The 19,881-nt window shown below is 41.3% G+C and overlaps 1 protein-coding gene across 2 annotated transcripts; it reads right to left on the bottom strand.

Annotated features, from left to right (window-relative positions):
* Positions 1-39: 39 nt before the first annotated feature.
* On the bottom strand, positions 40-18,420 carry dcun1d4 (DCN1, defective in cullin neddylation 1, domain containing 4 (S. cerevisiae)). 2 transcript variants are annotated; one of them, XM_024003864.2, is made up of 11 exons: positions 18,320-18,420; positions 16,432-16,502; positions 15,985-16,024; positions 15,811-15,898; positions 9,072-9,160; positions 7,664-7,734; positions 5,031-5,122; positions 3,457-3,565; positions 2,786-2,890; positions 2,579-2,681; positions 40-2,478 (listed from the first exon to the last, which is right to left on the bottom strand). In XM_024003864.2, the coding sequence occupies exons 1-11, from the start codon at positions 18,336-18,338 to the stop codon at positions 2,423-2,425; spliced, it is 843 nt and encodes a 280-aa protein (XP_023859632.1). In that variant the 5' UTR covers positions 18,339-18,420; the 3' UTR covers positions 40-2,422. The 2 variants fall into 2 exon arrangements, with proteins under 2 accessions (XP_023859632.1, XP_023859633.2); XM_024003865.2 differs by lacking the exons at positions 15,985-16,024; positions 16,432-16,502; positions 18,320-18,420 and adding an exon at positions 12,966-14,976 and having other exon boundaries at positions 15,811-15,900.
* Positions 18,421-19,881: the final 1,461 nt, after the last annotated feature.

Here is a 19,881-nt window from a genome sequence, read left to right as displayed (position 1 = left end):
TACTGATTAAAGAAATCACCTGAGAAGTAAATGCAGCAATGAAAGTTGTTAAAACGTAAGTTGTTTATTTTAATTACATTGTTGTAAATGAGTGTAACACCAGACATGTTTGTCTTAATGAAAACAGCTGTTTAAGTGACTGAATGATTTCAGACTGACGCAAATAAAAGGTGGGACCATTAAAACTCAATTTCCCAGATTCATATCCACCTTCTTTACTCACTCAGTACCCTACTCCCCTCTATTTTGCTACAAAATAATCTCTTCATGACACTGCCTCCACATTATGTGGAGGCCGATGCATCATAAATAAACCTGTAATGAAAGTCGCCCATATTGTGTTTGTGATGTTTTTATATCAGTTGATCTATGGGTACCTGGACAATAAGATGCACACATGACGTGGTAATTACTGTGGTAATGCAATAGTAAAAATACATTAGGCCTACAGTAGCAGAATCAAACTTGATCCTGTGCAATTTAAAAACACAGAACGAACATCTCATCACAAACCACATTTGAATCTTTCTGTAAAGGAAGATGGCAAAGCAAAAATGAATGACAACAGTAAGTTAATATAGATACTGTAGGTTACAGTGAAAACAGACACATACATACTGTACATACATATACAGTCAGGACAGGGTTGTGCAACCTCCTGCGTTACCAATGTAGAACACCATCTGAATTAGACTTATTAGTGTGCAGTCCAGCCACTAGCTCCATCTCCAAAAACCTAATATAGACAAATATACTGATGACTGGACAGGACAGCCAAAGCATCATGGATCACTGATAGGTGGAGATCTCATGTGACCTTACTAATTCATAAATTGATCCATTTACTGTACATGCTTTAGTTGTGGATAAGATGCCACTGGGTTTGACCAATCAATGATTGACACCATTCTTACAACACATGCAGTCTCATGTTAATTTCAGTTCATGTCCATTTGTTTGAGAGACTGACAGTGGGGTTCTTTGTCGTTTTTACTGTGTGTGATAGGGGGAGGGGTTGGCAAATGCAGGAGGGAAGTCCTCTTCCTCAAATGAGGTTACATGTGTGTTTCAGCTCTGAATATACACAATCATGGTTTTCATAAAGCGTTAAGACAACATGGAGGATATCAAATGAAGCACAAATTCCTGTACAAAAAAAACAAAACAAGTTTTCAAAAATCTCATCCACTCACAGACGGCTCTGACGGAGAAGGTGCATGCAACGTTTCACTCATGACAATTGAGCGTCACATCACAGCCAGAGACAAAAGTTTATACATGTGTTACAAGAACATTAGCAAAAGCATAGCATCGTCACAGGGGTCTAATTCTAACCCTCAATGTCCATGGTTTTGAGACCTCTTGAATGATAAGCCCAAAAGTCTAATTTCATCCTGATCTAATCCCTGACCACTGTGTGTGTGTGTGTGCGGGTGTGTGTTGAGCAAGTAAAGCAACCTCCATAAAAAATGTTGAGAAAAAAATAAAACTCTTACAAACCTACAGCTTAGAAACAGATTGGTCACATAAACCATGAATGCTGGCCAGTCCACCAACAACTGACCACTGCACTGTAATAAGAGTTAATAGGCAGCACTGCTGATTGGTTAGTTGTGGTATGAGGTCAACTGAAGCCTTCACAGGGGGCTAAAATACTTTAGCACAGGCTGGTGGTATCATAGTGAGCATGGGGATGAAAACCACTGGGGGCTCAAATTACTTTGTTATAGTAAACTGTGGAGGTGTCATCATCCACCTCTAACAGCTTTAGGGACCATGGCTAAAAGAACAACTACTGTAACACTCAGCCTGACACAATGTACTTCTTTAAGAATTCCAATTCAACCCAAATATAGGACAAAACTGATAGAAACGATGGGTTCTGTAGGTTATAAAGAGACAAGCACAGATCAAGTTCAAAGCACGGATATACAATATTCAAATGTGCCCAGGTCAAAATGACCTTGATTTAAGACTAAGACCGACTGTTCAAAAGGGAGGGATTTCATTTGTTTTATTCCTCCTTACGGGAGCGAGGGATTGAAGAGTGGATTTTTCTCTCACACAAAACCATTTAGCCCACGTCAGCCACTCATGAGAACAGTTATCCTATCACACAGCACACAGTGAGGGGGTGCAACGTCACAGGGGCTGCCATGTGCTTAACCACAATGCAACATGGGTAGGGAACATTACCCGGAGATAGTTGGTGTCTCCATAGTGACCATAAGTAATCTACATCCCAATCTCGCCAGGGCAGCTTACACCCAGTTTTGGACCTTACACCCCCCTGCAATCATTACCTGGAAGCACCACCTGTCATCGCTGACACGCACCTCTCCATTTTGTATAGTTTGTTTTCTCATAGCCGTCGTCGTTGTATTATGTTGTTTTGTTGACATTTGTTGCAGTGTACCTGATGCTATGACATCTCTCTTTCTTTGTACCATTCCACAAACTCATCCAACAAAACTGGCCCTGACAAAATTAGAGAAAAGAATGATAACATTAGGGAATTGATCAGCTGTACCACTATGAGAATGAGTGTATTAGTGTCAGTGTGCGTGTGGATACTCACAGGCTCCATCCTCGTCATAGTTACTGAGGTCCAGGTTGATTGTCCTGCTGAACTCTAAAACGTTGCACCACTGGTCTTTGTTGATGACCTTATACTTGGATTGCTAAATAAATTAGCATAGACAGGCAGTCAATACAAAGAACACTACATTCAAACACAGTTCCCTCACTTTATTAAGTTGAATGTTACACAGGTTAGACTCCATACCTCTAAAAACTGATTGAACACAGGAAACAGTGACCAAGTCTTTCCCAGGAGAAGCCCCAACATGCACTTGGCGGTGTTCAGGTCTAAACTCCTCTGGTCCTTTTCCTGTACAATCAAAAATATACAGACATCGCTAAGGTCCCGGGTCAAATATGACTCAATTTAAATATTTAACTGTAAGTGATTAAGTAATACACTAAGCCTACTAGTAACGGTCAATGATTCTGTGTAATTCATGAGGACACAAAACCAAATCCCATGTGCTTTGTTTATTAAATGGTATTGATCTCACTTCAAGCACTATATTTCTATTCACTGTAAAGCTCAATTAATTGCTTTCAGGGGAACATGCCTTACAATTACTTAAAGCCAGACTATGTAAATAGCCCATCAGTACTCTTGACAAGCACTTCAGCCATGCAAGACAAACAAGAAAATAATCTTGACACTCAACTTATGAATACAAAGCTGAGAGCTGACAGCACAGCAATATTTTCATACCTGACGTCACTGATATTTTGTGTTTATTTCTATAAATGGTAATAAAGTTTAATGTATCATCTGTCGTGTGTTGAATCTAAATATCAACAAATAAATATCCAAGGTGAATGAATATCCCAGTCAGAGGAAATCTAGTGAGAATACCGCAGATCAGGTTTTGCCTCACTCACCCGAGCAAAGTCGAAGGCGTATCTGTAAATGAGCTTAAAGTTGGTGGTGTTGTTTAGGACAGACCTCAGGTAGTCCAGGGAGTTCCTCAGCCTCTCTGTGGAGTCACACCTGACAACGCCAGAGAGACATGTTAGAGACAGACTAGAGTGTAGACAATAAAACAGACAGTTAACTATAAAGTAGACTATATGGGCAGACTATAACCCCAGTCTGGGGTCAGCACCATTTTGTACACTGCACAGCTAGAAATGGAAATAAACTATATGGACAGACACGCACAGAACATACAGTTGAAGTCGGAAGTTCATAAACACCTTAGCCAAATATATTTACACTCAGTTTTTCACAATTCCTGACATTTAATCCTAGTAAAAATTCCCTGTCTTAAGTCAGTTAGGATCACCATTTTATTTTAAGAATGTGAAATGTCAGAATAATAGTAGAGAGAATGATTTATTTCAGCTTTCATTTCTTTCATCACATTCCCAGTGGGTCAGAAATGTACATACACTCAATTAGTATTTGGTAGCATCGCCTTTAAATTGTTTAACTTGGGTCAAACATTTTGGGTAGTCTTCCCCAAATTTCCTATCTCATGATGCCATCTATTTTGTGAAGTGCCTCCTGCAATCCCTCCTGCAGCAAAGCACCCCCACAACATGAGGCTGCCACCCCCGTGCTTGGTATCCTTCGGCTTGCAAGCCTCCCCCTTTTTCCTCCAAACATAACGATGGTCATTATGGCCAAACAGTTCTATTTTTGTTTCATTAGACAAGAGGACATTTCTTTTAGTCTGGCTTTTTTATGGCGGTTTTGGAGCAGTGGCTTCTTCCTTGCTGAGCGGCCTTTCAGGTTATGTCGATATAGGGACCTCGTTTTACTGTGGATATAGATACTTTTGTACCCGTTTCCTCCTGCATCTTCACAAGGTCCTTTGCTGTTGTTCTGGGATTGATTTGCACTTTTCGCACCAAAGTACGTTAATCTCTAGGAGACAGAACGCGTCTCCTTCCTGAGCGGTATGACGCTGCGTGGTCCCATGGTGTTTATACTTGCAACTATTGTTTGTACAGATGAACGTGGTACCTTCAGGCGTTTGGAAATTTCTCCCAAGGATGAACCAGACTTGTGGAGGTCTACAGATTTCTTTAGATTTCCCATGATGTCAAACAAAGAGCACTAGTTTGAAGGTAGGCCTTGAAATACATCCACAGGTACACCTCCAATTGACTCAAATTATGTCAATTAGCTTATCAGAAGCTTCTAAAGCCATGACATCATTTTCTGGAATTTTCCAAGCTGTTTAAAGGCACAGTCAACTTAGTGCATGTAAACTTCTGACCCACTGGAATTGTGATACAGTGAATTATAAGTGAAATAATCTGTCTGTAAACAATTGTTGGAAAAATTACTTGCAAAGTAGATGTCCTAACCGACTTGCCAAAACTCTAGTTTGTTAACAAGAAATTTGTGGAGTGGTTGAAAAATGAGTTTTAATGACTCCAACCTAATTGTATGTAAACTTCTGACTTCAACTGTATAATAAAAACACCCAAATTGAGAGCAGACTTACTGCAGGGAGCCCATGCCACTCAACCACTCCTGTAGGGTGAAGTAGCCCATACTCTGGGCATCTAACTTCCAGGCCAGAACCAGCATCACCACCTGTTCACAAACACCATACACTCACATATTATTATAAACGGAAATGCTTGATATTTCAAAAATGTACTTTCCAATTAATAATTTGAATCTTTGTGCCATCTTTCAATAAAATGGGGAAAACTAACTAAAACACAGGAGACTGAAAAGATTTGGCATGGGTCCTCAGATCCTCAAAAGTTTCTACAGCTGCACCATCGAGAGCATCCTGACTGGTTCCATCACTGCCTGGTATGGCAACTGCTCGGCCTCAGACCGCAAGGCACTACAGAGGGTAGTGCGATTGGCCAAGCTTCCTGCCATCCAGGACCTCTATACCAGGCGGTGTCAGAGGAAGGCCCTAAAAATGGTCAAAGACTCCAGCCACCCTAGTCATAGACTGTTCTCTCTGCTACCACACGGCAAGCAGTACCGGAGCGCCAAGTCTAGGTCCAAGAGGCTTCTAAACAGCTTCTACCCCCAAGCCATAAGACTCCTGAACATCTAGTCAAATGGCTACCCAGACTATTTGCATTGCCCCCTCCCCTCTCCACACCACTGCCACTTTCTGTTGTCATCTATGCAGTCACTTTAATTAACTTCACCTACATGTACATACTACCTCAACTAACCGGCACCCCCCTGTATATATTGTTATTTWTTTTTACTGCTGCTCTTTAACGGCTTGTTACTTTTATCTCTTATTCTTATCCGTATTTTTTTTTAAACTGCACTGTTGATTAGGGGCTCGTAAGTAAGCATTTCACTCTAAGGTCTGTTGTATTCGGCGCATGTGACTATTAACATTTGATTTGATTTTGTCAAAGATTTCAGCCACCCAAGTCATAGACTGTACTCTCTGCTACCGCACGGCAAGCTGTACCGATGCACCAAGTCTGGAACCAACAGGACCCTGAACAGCTTCTACCCCCAAGTCAAAGGCCATCAGCATATCACCCTGCATACCACTGCTGGCTTTCTTCTGAAGCTAAGCAGGGTTGGTCCTGGTCAGTCCCTGGATGGGAGACCAAATGCTGCTGGAAGTGGTGTTGGGGGGCCAGCAGGAGGCACTCTTTCCTCTGGTCTAAAAAATGCCCCAGGGCAGTGATTGGGGACACTGCCCTGTGTAGGGTGCTATCTTTCGGATGGGATGTTAAACAGGTGTCCTGACTGAGGTCATTAAAGATCCCATGGCACTTATTGTAGGGGTGTTAACCCTGGTGTCCTGGCTAAATTCCTAATCTGGCCCTCAAACCATCATGGCTACCTAATCATCCCCAGCTTACAATTGGTTCATCCCTCTCTTCTCCCCAGGTTATTGCTGTAAATGAGAATGTGTTCTCAGTCAACTTACCTGGTAAAAAATAAGACTGCTGAACAGTTCATCAAATATTTGCATTAACTCCCTTTTTTGTTGCATTGGCTCTATGCACACTCACTGGACTCTACCCACACACACGCCGTGGAAGAAGATACTCACGACTAGTGATGGCTGATGTGGGAGCACAACATGAGGACTACATTGTTTGGATGGCAGACCATCTGTGGGCTATCCGGGATTAAAAACACCTTGTGGAAATCTCAATGAAGAGATAGTCCTAGGGTTACTAAAGCCAGGAGAGATGAAGACTGACAAAACTTGAATTGAATAAATTAATATTACTGTGCGAATTAAATTGTCATATTTTGATTGTTTCAAGAGTTTATAAAGAGCTAAGAATTTTGACATGTTTTATTGTACTGTAAGTACTATAGATTTATTGCTACAGAGAAACTTATTCTGTTCGTCAGACAGCAGATAGTTCAAAGAGGAGCGACACAGGTGCCCCTGGTTAATTTAGAGAAGAGTTGTGATGATTAGATTCAAGAATGTGTGTGTGTGTGTTGTTTTCATGCCTTTGTTTTAATGTTTTGGGCCATGCAAAGTGATGTTAAGTAGACGATAGGAGATACCGGGAGTTGGCACTCTTGGAAGAATAAAAGCTTTACTTAAACTTAGATCATGTTTGGATCTAATACCTGAGTTGTTGACCAATAGCATTAGTGTAAAGTTAACCTCCATGTAGGTCTGATATCTGATTGGTGTAACCGCTGCTTCTCAGAGGTGTGACAATTAGGGTTGGCAAGACCAACACAGAGAATCCTGAATTCCTAAAACACCACATAGCAAATTCTTGCATACAGTTGAAAAAAAAAAGTCATTTCTGGGCTGCCCTAKACACACATATTGACACCACAGACACACACTGCTGATACCGTTTATTATAAATCCTGATTGCCTAGTCCCTATTACCTCAGCTACCTCGTACCCCTGCACATTGACTCGGTACCAGCACCCCTTGAATAAAGCCTCAGTTATATTACTGTGTTTCCATTTCGCAAATTGTTCTTACTTTTTAACTCTGCATTGTTGTGAAAGGGCTCGTAAGTAAGCATTTCACGGTAAAGTCTACACCTGTTGTATTCAGAGCATTTGACAAATAACATTTTATTTATGATTTGCATGCACATGTAGATGGATTATAAATGTCACTCATCTACATAGACATGAATAGCCATCCTTACATTTTCGGGTTCCACTCCAATGTCTTCACAGAACTTCTCCATTCCCTCTGGCCCCACAACATCGTCACAGACTATCAAAGATACACACACAGAGAGCCATTATACATACTGTATGACATCACAACCAGACACTCTACTCTATTTACATGGTGTGATGTCATAATCAGGAGGTCAAATCATTCACTATTATAACCAATCATAGTTTTTGTGATATCTTCATTGTTATGTCATACAATTCTAACATCACAGCAAAAATGACAATCACAATGCATACATACAGTATCCATCCAAAGTTTGGACACACCTACACATGCAAAGGTTTTTCTTTATATTTACTACATTGCAGAATACATTGTAGCTTTGCATACTCTTGGCATTCTCTCAACCAGCTTCACCTGGAACGCTTTTCCAACAGTCTTGAAAGAGTTCCCACATATGCTGAGCACTTGTTGGCTGCTTTTCCTTCACTTTGCGGTCCAACTCATCCCAAACCATTTCAAGTGGGTTGAGGTCGGGTGATTGTGGAGGCCAGGTCAACTGATGCAGCATCACTCTCCTTCTTGGTCAAATAGCCCTTACACAACCTGGAGATGCACATCCACACCATCACACCTCCATGCTTCAAGGTGGGAACTACAAGGAGTAGTGATCTCCACAATGATCTCCGCATGGTTGACCTCCTTGTGGTTCCCACCGTGAAGCATGGAGGAGGAGGTGTGATGGTGCTTTTCTGGTGCCACTGTCAGTGATTTATTTAGAATTCAAAGCACACGTAACCAGCATGGCTACACAGCAATACCCCATCCCATCTGGTTTGAGCTTAGTGGGAATATAATTTATTTTTCAACAGGACAATGACCCAACACCTCCAGGCTGTGTAAGGGCTATTTGACCAAAGAGGAGAGTGATGGAGTGCAGCATCAGATGACTTGGCCTCCACAAATCACCRGACCTCAACCCAACTGAGATGGTTTGGGATAAGTTGGACCGCAGAGTAAAGGAAAAGCAGCCAACAAGTGCTCAGCATATGGGAACTCTTTCAAGAATGTTGGAAAAGTTCTAGGTGCCATCAAGGCAAACGGTGGCTATTTGAATAATCTAAAATATATAACACTTTTTTGGTTACTACATGATTCCATAGTTGATGTCTTCACTATTATTCTACACTGTAGAAAATAGTAAAAATAAAGAAAAACCTTGTAATGAGTAGGTGTCCAAACTTTTGACTGGTACTGTACCAACATAATTCTCTGACGCCCTAGTCACAGCCTTCTCATACAACAATTCAACTTTGACATGAAAAGCCCAATCTAAGGGTAACAGAAGGTATTTACACCGTTATGGTCTGTGTTTTATACAAACTGATAGTTTATTTTTTTTATTTTTCTACAATTCTTGTGTGTCTCACCTGCGTATTCGTAGAACCACTCCAGACATCTTTTACTGGAGAAGGTATCCTCCTCTCGGATTTGTGGTGCCTCATGTTTTCTAAAAACACTGCATTACGAAAAAGAACATTTCAGACAACCTACGGAACAAGTGCACACAGCATAGTTCACACATTACTGCGGGTGCTGGGAATACATTGTGCGACTTAAAATCCTACCGTCTGGGAGCATATTACACACTACGATGTAAAAAAGGTTAATCCCTACTGGATGAGCTACGCGATGAAAAGTCCTCTTGCTGCTCTTTTGAATTTCTGAGTTGGCAATGACATATGCAAACTCATTGGGGAGACAAATCACTTATCATTAGGGTTGCAAAGGGTTGGAAACTTTCCGGAATTTTGTTTAAATTCTTCTTCTTCAAAAAAAGTGCTTATTACAGTGAACCTTTTTTGTGGGATACAAGGCAATTCTACATCTTGCGGCATATTTTGGTTAAACTATCCCCAATTCAATGGACAGCTGATCACATACATCACATGTACAGCTGATTCTCAAGATCTTGCACACTAATGAGATGTTATTGAGCCCACACTACTACACTGTCTGAGCCAAGGACTACATGCTTTCTGGTAAGTTTTGATTACAATACTGTGTGAGGTGAATATATTTTATATGACTTTTTGTTAACTAGTAAATAGTAGCCAACAGCAAAGTGTTTAAATCATTTCTAATTTGTTAACAATTTCTGCTACTTAGTTTTTGCTACCATTTGAGTTTTAGCTTGCTTGAGCCTGCTAACTGAGGATTGTTAATTCACCTGTTTSCATACGTTTCATTTAAAAAAAAATCTTACAAATGAGTTGTTTAATCTAACTGCTTAACTATTTACATGTAATTGTATTAGTTGTTTTTCTTACTCATTTTTTCATAATCTTTACAGGAAAATGCCACAGGCACTATCTGATGTGTGGAGACATTTCACTGCAGCTAATGCAGACTGAAAAGCTGTGTACATTTGCAAATACTGTGTCAAATCATATGTGAAGGATGCAACAAAGATGCAGAATCATCTCGCCAAGTGCATAAAGTTCCCTCAGCGCTCACAACAAGCAGCCTCTGGCAAAAGTCCCTCTAATTCTAGTCGAGGTGAAAATGATGAATCAGACACCTTATCGATAGCAAAAGCTCATGGTCCTCCTGGAATCAGACGTTTTTTTGACTCAATAGAGGAATGTAGTCAGAGAAATGCTGATAAATGTCTTGCTCAAGCTGTGTATGCAACTGGTTCACCTCTGATGCTCACAGCCAATGTGTATTGGAAGAGATTTATGAATGTCCTTCGCCCAGCATACACCCCTCCAACCGGACATGCTTTATCAACTCATTGCTGGATGCAGAATTCAAGTGAAGGTCAAGAAAAATCATAGAGAAGGCAGACTGTATTGCAATTATCTCTGATGGGTGGTCAAATGTTCGTGGGTAAGGAATAATTAACTACATAATCTCCACCCCTCAACCAGTATTCTACAAGAGCACAGACACAAGGGACAACAGACACACCAGTCTCTACATTGCAATTGAGCTGAAGGCAGTCAATGACCTTGGACCACAGAAGGTATTTGCACTGGTGACAGACAATGCTGCGAACATGAAGGCTAATTGGTCTAAAGTAGAGGAGTCCTACCCTCACATCACACCCATTGGTTGTGCTGCTCATGCATTGAATATGCTCCTCAAGGATGTCATGGCACTGAAAACAATGGATACACTCTACAAGAGAGCCAAGGAAATGGTTAGGTACAGTGGGGAGAACAAGTATTTGATAACCTGCAAAATCGGCAGTGTTTCCTACTTACAAAGCATGTAGAGGTCTGTCATTTTTATCATAGGTACACTTCAACTGTGAGAGACGGAATCTAAAACAAAAATCCAGAAAATACATTGTATGATTTTCTAATAATTAATTTGCATTTTATTGCATGACATAAGTATTGATCACCTACCAACCAGTAATTCCGGCTCTCACAGACCTGTTAGTTTTTCTTTAAGAAGCCCTCCTGTTCTCCACTCATTACCTGTATTAACTGCACCTGTTGAACTCGTTACCTGTATAAAAGACACCTGTCCACACACTCAATCAAACAGACTCCAACATCTCCGCAATGGCCAAGACCAGAGAGCTGTGTAAGGACATCAGGGATAAAATTGTAGACCTGCACAAGGCTGGGATGGGCTACAGGACAATAGGCAAGCAGCTTGGTGAGAAGTCAACAACTGTTGGCGCAATGGAAGAAGTTCAAGATGACGGTCATCACCCTCGGTCTGGGCTCCATGCAAAGATCTCACCTCGTGGGGCATCAATGATCATGAGGAAGGTGAGGGATCAGCCCAGAACTACACGGCAGGACCTGGTCAATGACCTGAAGAGAGCTGGGACCACAGTCTCAAAGAAACCATTAGTAACACACTACGCCATTATGGATTAAAATCCTGCAGTGCACGCAAGGTCCCCCTGCTCAAGCCAGCGCATGTCTAGGCCCGTCTGAAGTTTGCCAATGACCATCTGGATGATCCAAAGGAGGAATGGGAGAAGGTCATGTGGCTGATGAGACAAAAATGGAGCTTTTTGGTCTAAACTCCACTCACCGTGTTTGGAGGAAGAAGAAGGATGAGTACAACCCAAGAACACCATCCCAACCGTGAAGCATGGAGGTGGAAACATAATTCTTTGGGATGCTTTCTGCAAAGGGACAGGACGACTGCACCGTATTGAGGGGGAGGATGGATGGGGCCATGTATCGCGAGATCTGGCCAACAACCTCCTTCCCTCAGTAAGAGCATTGAAGATGGGTCGTGGCTGGGTCTTCCAGCATGAACAACAACCCGAAAACAACAGCCAGGGCCACTAAGGAGTGGCTCCGTAAGAAGCATCTCAAGGTCCTGGAGTGGCCTAGCCAGTCTCCAGACCTGAACTCAATAGAAAATCTTTGGAGGGAGCTGAAAGTCCGTATTGCCCAGCGACAGCCCCGAAACCTGAAGGATCTGGAGAAGGTCTGTATGGCGGAGTGGACCAAAATCCCTGCTGCAGTGTGTGCAAACCTGGTCAAGAACTACAGGAAACGTATGATCTCTGTAATTGCAAACAAAGGTTTCTGTACCAAATATTAAGTTCTGCTTCTCTGATGTATCAAATACTTATGTCATGCAATAAAATGCAAATTAATTACTTTAAAATCATACAATGTGATTTTCTGGATTTTGTTTTAGATTCCGTCTCTCACAGTTGAAGTGTACCTATGATACAAATTACAGACCTCTACATGCTTTGTAAGTAGAAACCTCGCAAAATCGGCAGTGTATCAAATACTTGTTCTCCCCACTGTATGTGAAGGGTCATCAAGTTATAGCAGCAATCTACCTCACCAAGCAAAGTGAGAAGAATAGAGTACCATATTGAAGCTGCCCAGCAACACCTGTTGGGGTGGTGTTGTTATCATGTTTGACAGTCTCCTGGAGGGAGAGTCTCCAAGAAATGGCCATTATACAGTCTGCCAATATGGACAGCCCCATCAAGAGGATCCTCCTGGATTATGTATTTTGGGAGAGAGTGGTAAGCAGCCTGAAACTCCTGAAAGCTATAGCAGTACCCACTGCACGGATTGAGGGAGACAATACCATCCTGTCTGATGTTCAGACTCCGCTTGCAGATGTAAGAGAATAAATCCGTACTGCCCTGCCCACTTCACTGTTACTCCAAGCAGAGGAAACTGCAATTCTGAAATGCATCAAAAAGCGTGAAGACTTATGCCTGATGCCCATACACACCGCAGCGTACATGCTGGACCCAAAGTATCCTAGCAAGAGTATCCTGTCTGGTGCAGAGATCAACAAGACCTATGGTGTCATCCTACCGTGTCTCGCCACCTTGGCCTGGATGAGGGTAAGGTTCTTGGCAGTCTGGCGAAGTACACTTCCAAGCAAGGGCTTTGGGATGGAGATGCAATTTGGCAGTCGTGCCAACATACAGTTGAAGTTGGAAGTTTACATACACCTTAGCCAAATACATTTAAAAACATAGTTTTTAATAATTCCTGACATTATATCCTCAAACATTCCCCGTCTTCGGTCTGTTAGGATCAGAACTTTATTTTAGTATTGTGAAATGTCAGAATAATAGTAAGGAGAACAATTTAATTCAGCTTTTAATTCTTCCATCACATTCCCAGTGGGTCAAAAGTTTACATGCTACCAAATACTAATTGAGTGTATTGTCTTTAAATTGTTTAACTTCAGTCAAACGTTACAGGTAGCCTTCCACAAGCTTCCCACAATAAGTTGGGTGAATTTTGGCTAATTCCTCCGGACAGAGCTGGTGTAACCGAGTCAGGTTTGTAGGCCTCCTTGCTCGCACACGCTTTTTCACTTCTGCCCACACATTTTCTATAGGATTGAGGTCAGGGCTTTGTGATGGCCACTCCAATACCTTGACTTTGTTGTCCTTAAGCCATTTTGCCACAACTTTGGAAGTATGCTTGGGGTCATTGAACATTTGGAAGACCCATTTGCGACCAAGCTTTAACTTCCTGACTGATGTCTTGATGTTGCTTCAATATATCCACATCATTTTCCTACCTCATGATGCCATCTATTTTGTGAATTGCACCAGTCCCTCCTGCAGCAAAGCACCCCCACAACATGATGCCGCCACCCCCGTGCTTCATGATTGGGATGGTGTTCTTTGGCTTGCAAGCCTCGACCTTTTTCCTTCAAACATAACGATGGTCATTATGGCCAAACAGTTCTATTTTTGTTTCATCAGACCAGAAGACATTTCGCCAAAAAGTATGATCTTTGTCCCCATGTGCAGTTGCAAACTGTAGTCTGGCTTTTTTTTTTAAATGGCGGTCTTTTTCCTTGCCGAGCAGTCTATCAGGTTATGTCGATTTAGGACTTGTTTTACTGTGGATATAGATGCTTTAGTACCCGTTTCCTCCAGCATCTTCACAAGGTCCTTTGCTGTTGTTCTGGGATTGATTTGCACTTTTCGCACCAAAGTACGTTCATCTCTAGGAGACAGAACGTGTATCCTTCCTGGGCGGTATAACGGCCGCGTGATCCCATGGTGTTTATACTTGCGTACTATTGTTTGTACAGATGAACGTGGTACCTTCAGTCATTTGGAAATTGCTCCCAAGGATGAACCAGAATTGTGGAGGTATACAAATTTTTTTCTGAGGTCTTGGCTGATTTCTTTTGAAATACATCCACAGGTACACCTCCAATTGACTCAAATTATGTCAATAAGCCTATCAGAAGTCATGACATCATTTTCTGGATTTTCCCAAGCTGTTTAAAGGCACAGTCAACTTAATGTATGTAAACTTCTGACCCACTGGAATTGTGATACAGTGAATTATAAGTGAAATAATCTGTCTGTAAACAATTGTTGGAAAAATTACTTGTGTCATACACAAAGTAGATGTCCTTACCGACTTACCAAAACTATAGTTTGTTAACAATAATTTTGTGGAGTGGTTGAAAAATTAGTTTTAATGACTCCAACCTAAGTGTATGTAAACTTCCGACTTAAACTGTATCTCATCAGCCACCTGGTGGAAGGGATTTTGTGGATCTGAGGCTCTTTCCCCCGTTGCCTCCCTCACCCTCCAAATCACACCAACATCAGCCGCCTCAGAGTGCAACTGGTCCTTGTTTGGGAACACACACACACACCAAAGCATGCAACAGGCTGATCAATACAAGGGTTGAAAAATAGGTGGCCATCTGGGCAAATTTGAGGCTTTTTCAGCCTGACAACGAGCCATCCTCAACAAGGTTGGAAAGTGACAGTGAAGATGAGGCCTCAGAGTCTGATGTTCAAGAGGGGGACATTGAGAAGGTCCAGGGAGAAGACATGGAAGCCTGAGAGGAAGACAACCAAAACTTTAGTTTCTAGACTGTCATTTTACAGATGTATGTTGAAAATGTTTTTGGGAGATGTGATGGATCATTGGGGATCATTCAATATTCCCTTTTGTTGTTCAGTGAAATCATCCCATGTGAAGAGTCAACTCATTTAATAAAAGTTAATTTCATAACTAAATTGTTTTTATTACATTTCTATTGGAAGGATTTAATTTGCAAGTGTATAGTTATGATAAGTTTAAAGGTTTGTTTCTGTCTCCATATGATATGGTAAATATATACAATGCAAAAAATATCTGCATTTAAATGGCATTAATATTAATTTGCATACATTTCCATTAATTCCCATGGAAAGTTTCCACCTCTGAATATTCCCCAAAATGTGCAACCCAAGTCATTATTCATGGATACATTTTCAGGGAACAGGTAATCTCTGAAACCCAGAAAAAACATTTGTGCGTCATTAGGTTCTGGGGGGGGAGATGTATGAGAAAATCTACTAAAACGAGGAGCGGAAGCAGGGCCATAACTCCAACACCCCTCTCTCTGCAAGTTTCAGGCAAGGCTATGGGTTAAATGTACCCTACCCCTCCCAATTTGGAAAGTGCACACCCGCTAAACCGTGATTTGTTCAAATAACCAGTTACAAAAACCTGCACACATAACCTTTGCTTGTTAGTCATCAAATCCAACATTCTTTTCACAGATGTTACAATAAAATGTTTGTGCATGAGAGATTAGTGAACAGTGAAACTGAATAAGACTGTTGGATATAACTCCTCTCCTATACAGTCTAGTTACTTAGCTAACTGATGCATACGTTGGTAGTACCTGTCCTGGCGACTCTTCTTAGCTGACAGGTCATCTCCAGCAGTGGGTCTCCTCTTTTTCCTAGGAGGCATGGCTCTGGAGCAGCAGGCTGAGAGAAACACATTATGAGTGATATAGAGAGAGTGATATATAAGTGTCACATGGGTCTGCATTAGGTGCAGGCAGGGTCGGTACCTGTGGAGTGACCGTTATGTCCAACGTCCTCCGTCAGGTTCTGAGGGGAGGGATAAATGTATTAGGCAACTACCACCAAAATACACAAACAAACACACACTGCAGCACTGACATTAGCATGCATTGAGCAAGGGGAGGGAGGGTGTGTAGGGACAGGAAGCTTGCTCTCTCATTTCCTCAAGCTTGTAACCTTTAAAGATGCAGTTGTTAGTTCAGACTGCGAGAGAGGGAGGAGAGCCGAGAGGATGAATCACAACCTTTAAGGGTCCATCCAGGAATTCAAAATTAATCTATAACTAATTAATAACTTGGATTCATTTGTAGATAAGGGGAAATGTCCATGATCAAATCCATTGCATCGTGCCAGAGTAAGTCCAACTGGAAATAAGTTGGAACTGGTGACTGGTACTCATATGACACAATGATATGAGGGCAAAAAGCTTTTACCAGCCTGTGCAGGGTGTGGTAGATTTTGTGAATGCCGGCCAGTGTAGACAAATGGGTGTGCAGCTGAAAATCTATAGGGGGAAAAAAAATACAATTTCGGCACATTGCTAACTTTAACACTACATATGGAACACATATGCAACAGTACTTGTAACAGTATATGAAATAAAAATATGCTGCTCACAGAAACAACCTCATCTTAATGACGTGCTGCATAACATGTCAATTCACTAGMTTTCCCAAGGCACAGAGAAGGGAGAGCTCACCATCTGCTACCCACAGCCTGCCTACATCATGCTCCCTCTGTCATAGCCAGAGTCACCTCTTGCATTCAGCCAATAGGAATGAGAACGCATGCATGTACAACCATCTTATTCACCATCTTCATCATTTGCAACAGCTGGGATAACTAAATAGTGACGTAACAGCACACAATCAAGGCATTTCATCAGGATGGGTATGACTTTTTTTTTAAAGCATTTTTATGCTGATATTAGCAGTCTTCTCTCACAGTATACCAACAAGAAGGTGGTATGATGAAGAACTATAATACAATAGGCTACTGCTAGATAAAAGGCAATAGTATTCAGTGGCCTACAGATCATAAGCCGGGCTGATCTTTTTTTATTTAACTAGGCAAGTCAGTTAAGAKCAAATTCTTATTTACAATGCCGGCCTAGGAACAGTGTGTTAACTGCCTTGTTCAGGGGCACAACGACATTTTTACCTTGTCAGCTCGGGGATTCGATCTCGCAAAATCTCGGTTACTGGCTCAACGCTCTAACCACTAGGCTACCTGCCGAATACCAACATGTGGATGGTATTCAATATATGTATTTATTGTATAAAAGGGTTCAAAGAATGCCAGCCAAAATCTGGTTGTCGATTTTGATTAAACACTACGCGGACATACGCTTATCCAATAAATATATATATATTTTTTTTTTCTTTATCCTCATCTACGTTCACTAAGTGTCAATTTGGTTTTGTGAAAACGCTCACACAAGCAGGAGACTGAATCCAGTTATACATGTGTCGAACCACATCAAACACTAGATTAATATAGCCTACCTAAAATAGGTACAGACGCACAACTTGCAGAGTTTACAAAGTATCTAGAGAGTAGATGGAGACATGGATGTTGTAGTCCATTTCCTGGATTAAGGTTCTTATATCCGGAGAAATGGAGAGTGGAATTAGACTACAATTCCCAGACCTCAGAAATTAATTTCATTCAACAACCCTCTACTCACCCCAACTGATGAATGCATATTATATTGTTACAAAAATACGTTACATCCTATGGAATAGTCCATACAAATATCTTATCGTTCTCTTGGAACAGTTGATGTAGATGATGCGCAGTCGGAGAGACCTATTGCAGTAGGRATAGAAATACAGAACTGCGTCACAATTTATCCTCATAAATTTTCCGGGGGAGAACAGTTTTCCGCATTTGCTTGGAAAACTGACCTATTTAGTCTTACACAACATTGTTTTCCAAGTGTTACGTGCTATGCAACTGCACTCCCACCCGTAAAAAAGRGACACAATATCAGTATAAAATGGTCGACAATAATGACACATTAAGCAGATGTAATGAACAGAATAGCAGCCTTGGCAATGTTACCGTAACTAACAATTTCCAACAAAATGTAAATGCCTCCAGCAATGACAGTACACAGAATTCTCCCTTTGTTGCGCCCCAAGACAACACTGGGAAAGGCAATAGTCAGATAGTCGGTACATACATTTATTCGATCACTCGATTAACAGTTCATAGAACCATTCAAKTCTAAAAGTAGACATATGCAACAGACTCGGTTATCAATACGTGGAGCCTATCCTACTGCCCGTAAAATACAACAAAAGCCACAACTATACTTACTTGCCGCATCAGAGAGCATTTTTTATAAACACACAACTGTCTGTGTGAAGTCCGAGGACCGCCAGTAGGCGGAACATGTCAACATAACCATGCCCACAGATAATTTAGGTGGACGAGGAACCTAGTAGCCGCACCCCTAATCCTTCATGATAGGCTGTCTCTGGTGTCATTTGGGACAGCTGTAGACAAAGAATTAAGAAGCTCCTCTGGATGAACGTGACAGGTCAAAGTTCCAAACCAGACCATCCCACCGCTGTGCTTCATTGGCTAGGAAACGATCTACATAATCAGTGAGAAGATTCTATGAATGCCCGGGTGAACCGGGTTAGCGTTTATTGCATGCCAGGCTGTAATAAAGTAGGCCCACCCACTGGGGAGCCAGGCCCAGCCAATCTGAATGAGTTTTCCCCCACAAAAGAGCTTTATTACAGACAGAAATACTCCTCAGTTTCATAAGCTGTCTGGGTGGCTGGTCTCAGACGATCCTGCAAGTAAAGAAGCCAGATGTGGAGATCCTGGGCTGCCGTGGTTTGGTTACACGTGGTCTGCAGTTGTGAAGCTGGTTGGATGTACTGCCAAATTCTCTAAAAACAATGTTGGAGGCTTATGGTAGAGAAATTAACATTCATTCCTGCAGTCAACATGCTAATTGCACGCTCACTCAAAACTTGAGACATTGGTGGCATTGTGTTGTGTGCACATTTTAGAGTGGTCTTTTGTCCCCAGCACAAGGTGCACCTGTGTAATGAGCATGCTGTTTAATCAGCCTTTTGATAGGCCAAACCTGTCAGGTGGATTATCCTGGCAAAGGAGAAATGCTCACTAACAGGGATGTTAAACAGAAATATACTTTTTGTGCGTATGGAACATTTCTGGTATCTTTTATTTCTGCTCATGAAACCAACACTTTACATGTTGCGTTTATATTTTTGTTCAGTACATGTCGGTTCTAAAYTACAATTGGTTACACAGAAAACTTATTGTAGGGTGTGATTTTATTTATTGTTCCCCACCTGAATTAATAGTTTTTTTGTCTCAAATTTAAAATGTTATTCTGGTACCCCATGCCTCTGCAACATTTGACAAGCATAATAATTTTGTCATGCACAAAGCTTATTTAGCCTAATTACATAATTATAATGAATAAAGCTAAATTTATTTGTAAAATTATTCGCCGCATGTTACAAAGAAAGTTTGACTTGATTTAATAACTCTACCTACATGTACATATTACCTTTATTACCTCGACTAACCGGTGCCCCCACACATTGACTCTGTACCGGTATCCCCTGTATATAGCCTCGCTATTGTTATTTTACTGCTGCTCTTTATTTCTTTTTTTTCTTCTTCTTCTTTTTTTTTAACTGCATTGTTGGTTAGGGGCTTGTCAGTAAGCATTTCACTGTAAGGTCTACACCTGTTGTATTTGGCGCATGTGACAAATAGATTTGATGAAACACTTAACTAGACAACTAACTACATGAGATGAGAATAGAGAGCACTAGTATATGCAACATAACTTAAGATATTTGAATGGGGATGAATTACACTATAGACCACAT

This window comes from Salvelinus sp. IW2-2015, linkage group LG16 (assembly GCF_002910315.2).
Source record: "Salvelinus sp. IW2-2015 linkage group LG16, ASM291031v2, whole genome shotgun sequence".
Taxonomy (NCBI): domain Eukaryota; kingdom Metazoa; phylum Chordata; class Actinopteri; order Salmoniformes; family Salmonidae; genus Salvelinus; species Salvelinus sp. IW2-2015.
Note: the sequence above shows the minus strand (reverse complement) of the source record. Positions and strands in the feature narration are given on the sequence as shown.

Coding starts and splice junctions, on each gene's coding strand:
- dcun1d4 (XM_024003864.2), bottom strand. Junction 9,161..15,810: donor AAGAAGAGTCGCCAGGACAG/GTACTACCAACG, acceptor TTCGTAATGCAG/TGTTTTTAGAAAACATGAGG. Junction 7,735..9,071: donor GTGGTTCTACGAATACGCAG/GTGAGACACACA, acceptor TATCTTTGATAG/TCTGTGACGATGTTGTGGGG.